Source organism: Apis florea, unplaced genomic scaffold (assembly GCF_048593485.1).
Source record: "Apis florea isolate Af1SG1 unplaced genomic scaffold, ASM4859348v1 contig_3158_pilon, whole genome shotgun sequence".
Classification (NCBI taxonomy): domain Eukaryota; kingdom Metazoa; phylum Arthropoda; class Insecta; order Hymenoptera; family Apidae; genus Apis; species Apis florea.
In genome coordinates, this window is record NW_028256713.1 from 222,801 (window position 1) to 235,869 (window position 13,069).

Consider the following 13,069-nt stretch of genomic DNA (forward strand, 5'->3'; position numbering starts at 1 on the left):
GCCATAAATTGCGTAATAGGTACGGGGTACGAGCCACTTAGGCGAATATCCGTAATGCCCATTACAATACAATGGGCTCCTCGGCTTGGTTCCACACTCTCTATCCCCGAAAAACAATGGCGGAGCCGTAGCTCGGCCCGCGTGTCGTTCGATCGTCCATCGAAACGGGACCCAAACGGAGAGGCCTCAAAGGCTACAATGAGAGGAGTCAAAACAAAAGGCAGATATACGGTCACTATGCTTGCCCCTGCATACCTGGCCTTTTTCTCCTCCTATCGAGAAGACCCCCAACTTCCCGCCTTTTTTCAAACAGTCGTTCGAATTCTCAACAATGAAAATTAAATATCCTCGTCACAGCATACTTACACACGTGAATAAGAGAATTATATTGGACAGTTAGTTGCAGGCCAACAATTGCATCTTTCCCTTTCCCTTCGTGGATTATTTTTGGAAATATTTTTACATCCCTTTGACAGCCAAGTTGAAGCTCTTCGATTGAATACTTTTATATAATACACAATTCAATTATGTCCACTCGAAAAGGAATCCAAACATTTTTTCTTTTCAATGTATAATATAAATTCGAAATAACGTCGGCCTTTGAACGACGTAACACTTTCGTCGAACCACACGTCACAGTATGAAACGAATCGTGAGAAAGAGTTCTCGAACACATCAATTATGGGTCGTATTTTTATTAATGGATTCTCACGTTATATAAAAATCACATGCGTGATCAAAAGTGTGATATTACAATATGCTAATTCAACAATCACAACTGACTACAGATGAAACAGAGAATGACCGACGAGATAAACGAGATTCCTTTTTTTTTCTCGTTGCTAAAGGGTGATTAAGTCTATCGAGAGAGATTTTTAACGGCCAATTTTACACTTTTTTTTTTTTTTTACTTTTCTCGAAAAGACAAGGTAAAGTAGGATGCCATGCTTTCGCCAAACTTGAAATGGGGAACAACAAGTGTTTACCCTCGGCCTCCGTCGTATGATAAACACACGGAAAGTAGCAGTCCCCTCCCCCCCTCCCGCGAGATGACGATCGTATCGTAAAACGTAAGATCGAATGCCTGGTGGCTTGTAAAGAGGTATTGGGGATACTGTGGGAACTCGCTTACGGAAATCAGTTCTGAGATTCTGGACCATTTTTTATACGGATTATGGTGAACCGGCTCTCTTTCCAAGATCTGTAAATTTTTTATCGCGCTGAAAATTTACTACTCGCGTGGAGTGTATACATAAAATCAAACTATATATATATATTCTCATCTTGATGGAACGATTTTGAGGAAATATCGTCCCATTTGTTAGAGAAATATTCGCTAAAAAATCCGTGGAACGGATCGATGAGTGTGGATTGGAATCAAAAGAAAAGAAGTAAAAAGCTCACGCGTCGTAATTTCATCGAAGAATCAACAGCCTGTTCCACTGGAAATATACGTACTCTTTCTCGTCCCCTGCCGACATTCCTCCTTTTGCATTCGATTTTTCCTTCTCTCTCTCTCTCTCTCTCTCCTTTTTTCGCGCGCATCCGGCAGCGCCGCTTGTAGAGGATGATGAGACGGGACAAGCGATCGACAATGACGCAGGAAAAAATGGAGAAAAAAGGTTGTTCGTGGTCTTTGGGCCGGCGTTCAAAGGCAGACGTCCGGACCAGTTAGGTATTGAGTGTCGAACCAGGTATCGAATATCGAGGAGAACGCACTGCCGTCTTCGAACGTGCTGCCTTTTCGAGAGAAACTCGTAAGATTTCTGCCCACGATACGCGTTAAATTTTCCTTTTTCCTCGCACGATTTCAAGTTTCAAGATGTGATTAAGCGATTTTATATAAAAACACGGCGCAATGATAATTGTTATACAATATTTTCCACCGACGATTTAGAATATCACTCTATAAAGTTTCGCAGCTGCGATTTGCATCGACATTTCGGCGAATCGTATTCGATATCTCGAGCCATCTCTCGATGCATCTGTCGCACGAGTAATCGCCATCTGCCGATTTTCGTCAACGTGCAATCGCACGCACGGTGGACAAGTTTATTTTAGTTCTCGAATCCGTTTCGCAAAGAAACGTTGTTGTTGTTGTTGTTGTTGTTGTTATGCGAACGACACCGTATAACCTCGCGCAACTTTGTAACTTCTCAGACGGGCAGGAGATATAATACATTGAAGTTATGCTAATTTTATGCTCGCTCGAGGCGAAACGATCGGCGAACCTTACCCGTATACACACCGTGTTTTTGCATCGACGAGACGAGCGTCTACTCGCGTCTCTGCCGCGGAAAATAGTCGAGCTCGAACGATCGGGAGATCGGGATAAAATTGTGGAATATTACGTGCCGAACTTGGAATTCCAGAATAATGAGGCGAACCGCGGCGAAAATATTATACCCTTCGAGGGAGAAAACGAGAAACGCAACGCTTTCTTTATTTGGTTATTCCATTGTTAAAAAGGAAAAGAAGAAGAAGATTTTAAGGGATCACTTTCACGCATCGCGTGAATTATAAAATATTGTTTTAAGTTTCAAGACCTCCAAAGTGGATGGCGTGTATCATTTTTAATATGCAACTCGCGCGAGCTCTTAACACTCGGTTTATGGCCCTACGTGTAGATTGTATTAAAGGACATATTTTTAATTTATCGGCTCGATAATTTAAAATGCATGCGCAACGATTTGATAGAAGAGAAGGAAATAAATCACGTAACCACGTCGGCTACCAGTGAAATTTCAATGATAATTTAAGGAAATTAGGCTTGCAAAGATTTTAGAGTCTTTTTAAATCGACTCGTTAAGCGAGATCCGATCAAGAGAGAGAGAGAGGTGACATTAAGACTATTCTATAAATCATAATCAATGACGCGTAAAAAAAAGAAGAATTCATTTTGCAAAATATTATCCCGGCATGACGTCTCTCGTGAAGGATACGAGTAAAAAAAAAAAAAAAAAAAGGTTTGCCCTGACGAGGTTTCTTCGAGTGATAAATTTTTTACGAATCCTTCTTTCCTTCTTCCTACTCCATTTATCATACACCGGTCGAAAAAAAAGAACGAAGAGATACGACATTTTCGACGGAACGGTGTGAATTTCAATTACGGCTGCAACCGCAGTCGATTTTTTCTTTTTCTCTCTCTCTCTCTCTCTCTCTTTAGATTCCACGATAATAGAACAAGAGAGAAGAGAACACGAGGAAAAATTCTCGAGTTTTCTCGAAAACTCTCTGTTCATTCGCGAGAGATATGTATCTCGCATAGTTCGATGCGATACATGGAGGGGAGAGAATAAGAGAGGAAAGAAAAAAAGTATAATCGTCGACGAGGACGAGTTTACGACTAGGCAAAGTAAACAGCTGCGATGAACTACCGAGGTAGCCGGGCTATGTACCGGTTGTAACGATGGAAAAGGCAAATTTGTGCGCGTGTGTAATATACACAATGGAATTCTGCCGTGCATCGTGCGCGGTTGCGGTGTTTGGCCGGCCGAGAAACACGTAGCACGTGCACTCGTAACCGTGGGCAGAGAGATGGGCAGAGATGCGTTGCCGATCGAGCCGTAACCGAGTTTCTCGAGTGCTGCGCGACGCCCCTTTCCAAGTTATCACCACCGATAATATATACAGCGCTTCGCCTCGAACTTTGCTGCCCCCTTAAAACTCCTGCCTGGAATTTCGAGGATAAAAAGATTTACGCGAAGAAGGACGAAAGAGATATCGCGCGCTTAACATGATCGTTACGCAAGAAATCGGTTAACCGATCTTCCAACAAACTCGAGAGTACACGCGAGAGAAAAATTGATCACGAGACTTCTTTCTCGTCGACGGAGAGAGTGAATAACGAAGGCTAGATAATCAGCGATTATCTACAGTTCTCGATCGATTTTGGTATCTTTTTTCGTCGAATGTCTTAATTACGGCGAACGAGATCGATCTACCGAGCGCTTTACGACTTCCTTTATTTCGCAAACGCGAAATTCTTATCCGTGAAAGTGGCGTTTTGTCATCGAGAAAGATCGATCTCTCGACAGGAAATTGCTCGGGATCATGGAAGTACGTAATTACAGTTTTACAAGAAATTGGCGCTCGGTCGTCGCGCCATGTTATTTGCTCGAGTTCATTCGTTTTCCAAACGAATTTGTCGCGAACGTTCCGTTGGCTAGAATTGGAGAAAACGACTTATCCAGCCGATCGTCTTCGATTTCAAAGTTCGCGAGAAATCGGCGTGTTCGGCCGCGTTTCGAGGGAAAAATATTGTTATTAAAGGATGGCATTAAGAACGATGCCTCTTCTCCGCTCAGATGGGTAAAAAGCCACGTACGTGTGCAATCGTGCACAGCGATAGGATCGTGTACGTAGACCGCGTATTTTCGCTGATATTTATGCGCGTCTATGCCGCCATAACATTTATCATGCGCCGGTGACTGTTCAACTCCTCATTCAGAGCTCATTCATTCATTCACTTCGTTCACGAGATGCGTTATTGTTCATTGTTACGCGATACACTATTCGCTCTTCCCTCAGGTATTTGTAATGTGTTGCCCCAAGAGTTCGTTTCCTCGTGTTCCAATTTTACCGATCGATTCTTACCGTATATTTTTTTTTCTTCCCTCTTCGCGTCGAGCTTGGAAATTTTTCTACTATCTTTAACAAACTATTGTTATTATTATTATTATTCGAAGATATTTTGAACGATCCTTAACAAATTAAAACAAACTATTATTAGTAGTAGTATTATTATTATTATTCGAGGATAAGATAGCTTTTCTGAAAATTCAGTTCGTCGTGCCAGGACCTGAATTGTGATCAATGAGAAGCCGCCAATGATTTAATCGCTTCGAATCTAGGAAGGGAATAAGGATTACGACGTCGATTCCACGAGACGACGCAATTATGTCGTTGGTTGGGAGGGAAGAAGGAGGAAAAAAGAGAGAAAACAGCTGTCGAAGATCGCACGCTTCAACCCTTTCGCTACGGGCTTCGCCGCCGCACCGAAAATATTTCGCACGGAGCTCGAGAAACATCGTTAGCGGCCACGTTTATCGAAAAAAAAAAAAAAAACTTTCCTCAAAACGGGATATTTATAACTTCTGAACGCGCTCACTTTTAATTACACTTAATTATAAATAATAATAACACGCTGACACGTTTTCTTGTCCCATTTTTCATCATTTTAAAGGGTGGGATAATTAATACCCGAATAAAATGTAAACAGATTTGAAAAATAACGAAGTATACATCTGTTGTTGGAAAAAAAGTAGATTATCCTTCTTCCCTAATTTCTTTTCTTTTCATGATTTTTATTATCGAAGAATCTCATAATAATAGAAAACGACCGATAAAAACAAAATACCTGCGATGCTACGTTTCCAGAGAAAGACACTCGACAACTCCAATCGCTCGTCGTAGAACACGCGACAACTTATGCAGACCGATCCTACCCGCCCCCAGCAACGAAAGAGCCGAGCTTTTCGAGCCTCCCCGCCCAACGCAACGTCGATATCGTGGCTCGAAACAAGTTTCCAAGCCGACCGACGAGAACCTGTTGCGTTCTCTATTCGAAATGAACGCGGTCGGGTGCTAGAGAATCGGTTCGAGAACGCGCTCGCCGGGTTAACTCAACGAAACACGGTGCTCGATGGAGGGCGCCCCGAAGGAATGCACGTGGAGGGGAGGAGAGGCCCTCGACGAGCAAGAGAATTATTTGGTAGAATTCTTCTCCCCACGAGAGAGAGAGAGAGAGAGAGAGAGATGCTGTCCCATCGAAATTCCACGGTGGTCGAGGATCATCCACCCGCTGCTAGTACGACGACAAGAGAGGGGCGGTATTTTTACTCGTCCAGCCCTCCCCCGCGATTCCTTGCACGCGCGCCGTGCCAAGAACACTGAATTCGCGTAAAATTGTGAACAATGGAGGCCTGCCAATGCGTAATGAATCAGCCGTCTCGAATCTAGGAAGGGATTTCGAAGTCGATTCCACGCGATAAAATTGTGTCGTTGGTTGGGAGGGGAGAAGGAGAAAAAAGAGAGAGAAGAATAAAGCAATGTTTGTGAATTAATGGAATAATTTGTCTGGAATTCGACCCGTATTTTCGGGTGGTGAATTATTTTCGAAGGGATGGTTTACACCGATGATGAAGGAAGAAGAGGAGGAAGAGGGATGGGAAAATTGGGATTACTTTTCGTCGCATCTGACGAGGAACACGCTCGACGTCCTTTCCACTCTCCTCCCGATCGCGCTGTCAAGATCGAAGCTCGAGGGAGCTGGTCGAAAGGATCGTCTCTCCCACACACCACACGCGAAATTTACGTGTCTCGCCGCGAACGCACCGATTGACGGCCCCGATAACTCCGAAAGACGATTTGTTTTCCTGTCGGTGGCGAATGCGAAACGCGGTAGGCGTTCGAATTGTCGCGTTGCCAACTTTAAGGCGTTCATTTTTTCAACGCCGATCTACTCCTTCGCGTTTTATTTGTGACCCAGTTGTATCGGGTCGGTGCTTTTTAAAAATTGGCGTTTCGTTTAATTTTTTTTTTTTTTCTCTCATAAAAATAATCCTGTCTTTTCAGTTAGCGAAAATGCGTATTCGCCATTTTTGAACGGAAAGAAGAATTAACAAAAGGCAAAGTGGATGGCTCGATTTGAACTTCCCGAACGAATCTTTCTGATTGTTCCTTCGCCAAAAGGTTCGTTGAGATCGCTGCAATGACTGATATTCCAACCTTTCTCGAATAGAGAGAGGATTATTTTTATGAAAAAATTAAACGAAACGCAAGAATCTTTAAAGAAAAACAAAGCCGCGCCAACCTATACTACTTGTACTAACACGTTGCGAAGTGAAATCTCTTCTGAAAATCTTGGAAGAAAAGAGATTTCTTTTTTTTTTTTTTTCATTCCTTTTCTTCCCCGGTTGTTTCGTAACGAAAGGAGCGAATAACGGAACGAAAATTCGTATCGCGGATTTTCATCGTGTCGACGATTCTCCACGAGAATTCTCCCCCTTTCTCACGAGGAGGTAACGCACGTCCGCGTGGGAGTGCATCCTTTTCGCGCCGCGTCGGTGCTTAGGCACGTCTCGGAGGATAAAATCGCCACGGCGCAATCTTCCGCGTCGAGGGTGAGCGCGGGGATCCTCATTTGCATCGCAACGGGGACACTTTGATGACGACGCCACCTTGCGTGGAAACTGTTGGATCAACTGTTCGACAATAATCCGTTTGAGCCAGGAAACGTAGAAATCGTGGAAGAATTGTATCGAGTTTCATTGACGCGCCTCGTTTTCTTCGATTAAAATGAAACGTGTTTCGAGGCGATAATATTTTGACGAGTGGAAAATCGCGAGATCCGCATGTATCTGGGTAAGCAAGGATTAGCTGGGTTTAATGGGTCTTCTAAAGGCTGGATAGGAGAGGCAGACGGTTACACAGCCTCGTAGTCGCGTCTGTAGATGCTCTGATTTGTTAGGAGCGATACCCAGAGCCGGTTACCCACAGCCTTAATGGGTTATCGTTTATCGCGTTCCATATTTCGCGTTGCGTTCACCACGAGTCTTGTACTTGATTCAACGAACGCGATGTGACGAACCACCTGCAGCTTGAACTCTCCAAGAAAGACTCGTGTAAATAAACAAAGTCGAATAAAGACGAGCGTTTTCAATACGTTTCTCGAAATACTGGAAAATTACTTTTTCCAGTTAACAGGGTGTAGATATTAGAGCGTGTTAGAGCTTGTAGAAAGTGTCATGATGATAAATTTGCGCGGTAACGAATTAACGAGATTTTTTCTCTCTCTCTCTCTCTCTCTCAGCCGTTGTGTTTCATTTGATTTACGACCTTCTCACGGCTAGAGATGTTGTTGCGCAAGATATTAATTTAATATCGAACGATTTAATCGAGCGAAAAATAAGGCGGTAATGTTTGTAAACGATAATGCGAATCACGTTAATCGAGTTGATTAACCGTGGAATAATTTCCCTCCGATTACCGGATAACGGATCAATGATTTATCATCATTTCGACCAAGCCAACGCGGATCCGCTCTACGTGTCAACCAGTCTACCATAAATCAGTTAACGTTGCTTCGCTCTAGTTTACGCCGCCTGCATCGAAAGCCAATTCCGCGATTCATTCATCGAACCGCCTCCTACAATCGAACAGAGAGAAATTATCGATCGAAATCATTTTACTTTGCTGCACTGTATTCCATCCTTTTTTTCTCTCTTTCTCTCTCTTTCCATTACTTGCAATAACACGACTCGTGAATGAATTGTGGATCATCGAACGACCGATGCTACGAAGCCTTGACGGGTTTTCTCCTCGCTGTTCATTCATTCGCTGTTCAGCGAAATTCAACCGAGTTTGAATAGTATCGATGACGCAAAATGTTGAAACGTTGGCTCGATTGCGAGGCGAATCTCGTTTCACGCGTGGAATGCGAGTGAACCGAGTCCCCTAAGAGAGAAACTTTCCCCTCCTCTCTCTCTCTCTGTCCGTTTGCTAATTGCGAGCGATCGCCGAGCGACCGACGTCATCGCATCGGGTAAATTTCTTATGTGCTCGCTTCGCCAAACGTTTAACATTTCAAAGACGCCACTACGGTTTCGTTTCGCAATCGAGTTCTGTCCCCAAAGATCGATTCGAACGAAACTCGAATTAACTCGTATTCGTATTTAAGAAGATCACCAAACCAAGAGTCCCTAGAATTATATATGCTATTTACTAATGCAAATATACGTGTAATAATAAAATGTAGGCGACGTACGAGCGCAAAGGGTTAAAATAAAGTTCGGATAAAATTGAAGAGATTCGATATTGCGGAAGGCGAACGGCCTTTCGAAATGTTGGAATAGTAAAAGTGGATCTTCCACTTGTCAAGGGTAGGTGGGAGATCGCTCGAAAGGAGATAAATCATACGTTGCAAATACGTAATTATTGAACCGTCTCCATCAATCTCTACGTTCGTTTCCATTTTCCATCGCAACCGTTGCTTCTTTATCAATCAAAGATTTTCCGGTCGCGAGAAGTGTAAAAGATGTACGCAGATCTCGACCTTCTTTGTGTACAACGCTCTTTTAACACGCTTATTAACTTTGGTTCTTGGAATGGCGTTAAGGGCACGCCTGGTGGTTCGCTTCTGATTTATGCGTAGGCGGCCTCGCGAGTATCGCAAGAGTTGCCGTGGCGAGGAATCGTCGCCCACGCTGATTGAGAGTACATCCCTCTTTGTCCAGGTTCATCCTCGAACAGGGAAGCGAATACAAGAGAGAGGGAGAAGAATGCACGTGTATATATGTATATATTCTTCTCGAAGAGAGAGAGAGAGAGAGAGAGAGAACTCGAGATATGCACGCGGCATTGACACGGTGTCGTTACCTCGGATGCAACGCACACGAGATTGGATTCTAGATTTCAATTAGCCTCATCCCGCCGAGTAAGAGCGCTTCTCGAACGTTTCTCGGTTACCTGGAAAACCTAATGCGATAAGAATGTCCCCGGCTGGAGGATCGAAGATCAATAATAACGGAGGAAACAATACGCGCGCTTGGAATGGAAGAGCAAGCAAGCTTATTACTTTTCTTTATCTTATCTTTCCAATTTTCGATCGTTCGTTTGAGGGACGTCGCTCAAGAGAGAAAATAAATCGAGTTTGTGCTTCGTCGATCGATTTTATTTCTCAATTCTCGAGAAAAGTCTCGGCTTCAGACAGTCTACGTGGGATTATTAAATCGAACAAATTGCGTTTTAAAAGACAGTTTGTTTCACGACGATTTACGTAAACTTGCGAGCCTTTTCGCGAGCCGACGACTCGTCTCGATAGAGATTCTCCCTGCAGCCAACCGCTCTGCGCATAACTACACGCGATGCCGAAACGCGCGTGATGGCACGCACACGATCGATTTAAAATCTCTCATTACCCGCGCCACACGCGTCGCCGTGTTCCGATCGGCCCGCAATCGTCCATTCGAGCCGCGATGATAACATTGGCTTGGCATTCATTGATGAATCGGGTCGAGCTTTGCTTGAGATTTTATTCCGGGAATAGGTGGAGGAGGGGCTAACGGCGATACAAAGGCGAGGGAATAAATTAATTCGAGTTAGTTTCGTTTTTTTCCTGTATTTTATTCAGTCGTGTCGCGAAGTGGGGAAATTAAATACATCGGAGGATCGTCGATGTGAATCGACGAAACGGGACGGAACTCTTCCGACTCGTATGACGGTCGACTCGATGACGCAACCATGATCCATCCATCTGTTCTCTTTTCGCTTTCGCGACAATTTGCACGGGGAGGGGGGAGGGGGTTCCCGGTGTTATTAGCGCGGGCGCGAATTAATTTTCGCAGGAAGGAAGGCGTAATTTCAACGGTGGCTTTCTACTGGCGATGCAATTTACTCTGGAATTGAAACAATTAAACTCATTCCCTCCTCTCTCTTCGTTCCAGCGATATGCAGATTATTGTTGCGCGTTTTCAGGAAATGCGCCTTCAGGAGGACGAGTTAACGGGCGAATTTTCGTACCGAATATTTTCGGTATTACTCGAGATTCACTTCCGTTCGTTACGGAGAGAATTATCACGTCACGTTTCCTTCTAAATTACAAATTACTTTTCGCTTTCTTCTCTCTCTCTCTTTCTCTCTCCTCTTTCACTCTCAATTTCCAATTTTTCCGTGAGGGAAACGCGAATTTTCTCTTGGCCAGAAAAAGAAGAGAAAAGGAGAGAGAACACGAAGGTTGGAATTAAGAGCGGTTTGCCGGAATTAATGTTAATGAGAGCGGTCCGTGGACGGAAATCCCGAGGAGGAATCACACCGAAGATGTGTGCGTGCACGCGTGAACGACAGTGAAACGGAGAGTCGCGAACCGGCAGAGGAAACGGAGGATTTGTCACGAAGGCAGTTTGGTTTAACTGATCTCATCCTCTTGTCGCGGACGTTGCTACTTCGCCTTCGTCGCTCTCTCGGCCCCTCCCCTCGCGCTTTCTCTCCGAGCGGATTGAATCGTCTCGTCCAGCGTGACGGCCAACCGTGATCCCGGATTTTTTTCTCGATCGAAAGAAAGATATTTCTTTATATTTCACTGTACGAATTCGTTGATACTTCGTCGACAGTTTTACGAATCGAAAATTTTCGCAACTCGTCGCTCAAGGTTCAGCCGGTTGAACGGCTCGATCTTGCGAAAATTTGAAAGCGGTTGTCGCGCGCCACGTTTTCCTCGAACGGCGCGGCAAAACCTTGTTGAATTCTAAGTGCACGCGCGTGTCACGAATGTTCACGCGGTTGCGTGTGGATGTGGCCGGCTCGAGAAATGTATGCCATTAAGATGACATTTACAAACGTTAGAATGACTTTCCGCGTCCCACGCGACACCATCGCCCGTTACGTCACGCCGTTTCATTCTCTTTTTCTTTCTTTTCCACGCGTTAATTAAAATAATCGATCGATGCCTTCTTTTCTTTCTTGTTTCACGAAACCCCTCTCGTTTTCAGCCGAAAAAAATGAATTCGCGCAAGAAAGTAAATCGAACAAATCGAAGAGGCGTGATTTATAAATTGATTAATTTTGAACTTGACTTTTCTAAATACTGTAAATGACGATTGAACACCGCGATGTCTAAGAGCCATGTCCTTAGAGCATCACGACTCGATTTTGGTGAAATATTTTTCTCTCGCGATGCCGAAAGTACCCGGTCAAAGGGCTCGACGATTCCCATCCACGGATCCCGCAGGAGAGTTTTTGGTCAAAGTTAACGATTGTAGGAGAGAGAAAAAGTGCGTCTCGAGGCGGGGACTACTTGCATCGCACGGAGGGTTTGTAAAGTTGCGAGGTCACGTAGACACAAGGCGGAATCCCCCTTCGGCCGGGGCTTCGCTGATAAAACATAAGCGCGTCAAGTTGGTCTTGTTGCCTCCCTCCTTCCCTTCCTCTCCCTCTATGTTAAGCAGTTATTTGCTACGTTATTATGGCCGTGGTGTGTGCATTAGTCGCTTACGCCGTACTTTATGCGGCGCGGGGCACGTTAATCGACTTTTAAACACACGTTTCCCGGGAGTGTGATTTAGCGCGAATGTTATTCGAGGTTCGACATTAATGGTTCCAACGAAAAGGAATACATTAAACCTAAGATATACAAATGTATTCAGGGGTTGAATATCGCGCTCCAACGATCTCTCTCTCTCTCTCTCTCTCTCGTGTGCTTAACTACGCTGACAAGAAGAGGAGCCTAGTCGAGCGACCTGTCCTTCTTTCACGGATCGCACGCCAGATCACCTTACTTTTCACCATCGTATATCTCCGCTTTTCCTTAAAGGCTTCAAAATCACGCGCCCGATCAGATCAAAAGAGAGAGAGAGAGAGAGAGACTTTTGAATCGCGCGCGTAAAACGACCACATTTTTCCTCGGCCTCTCTCCGCGTCGCACGTGCAAGTGACGCACGTGCAAGCGTTTCGACTCGTGTGAAATTATTCGAGGCAACGGGCGCGGGTGATCCCCCTTTCTCTCTAACCCAGCCGCCACCACTCGAGGTGGCAAAAGGTGGCCACCGATATTTTCGCTCCCTTAAAGGTCACTCCCTTTTTTGCGCTCCCTCTTCGTTGCGATCCCTATCCTTATCTCGCCTCGTATCCCTCGAAGAGAGGGGGAGCGAGCGAGGGGAGGGATACACGAAAGTTCACTTTGCACGGCGTGTCAAAGGTTTGCCCCGGAGGAGGGGGATCCACCGGTAAACTTCTTCTGCCCTCTCCAACCCGTGCTTTAATTGCTTTTACACGATAAACTGTAGCTTTGCAGCACTGAGTTGCGGAGCTGAGGGGAAAGGGAAATGGAAGATTTTCCATTCTTCATCCCCTTTATTTACTAAAAACTACGGAAATAGAAATACCTTCGATCGATTAATTTTTTTTCTTTTTCTTCCACTTGTTGCAGGTATCGTGTCGTGTTCGCCGAGCCCTTGCAAGAACGGAGGAGTCTGCGTGTCACCGTTGCGCGGCGAGTCGCATTGCGAGTGAGTGGACACATTCTCTTATTCTTCTTATTGTCACGTGATTACACGTTACGCACACACGATCC

General features: G+C 44.7%; 1 protein-coding gene across 1 annotated transcript in view; it reads left to right on the top strand.

The window, feature by feature from the left end:
- The window catches only part of N (neurogenic locus Notch protein), a 203,936-nt gene that overhangs the window by 16,268 nt on the left and 174,599 nt on the right, over positions 1 to 13,069 (top strand). Inside the window, exon 2 of the mRNA XM_086909626.1 lies at positions 12,926 to 13,004. Within this exon, the coding sequence (XP_086765752.1) occupies positions 12,926 to 13,004 (79 nt within the window). The remainder of the gene's footprint in view (positions 1 to 12,925; positions 13,005 to 13,069) is intronic.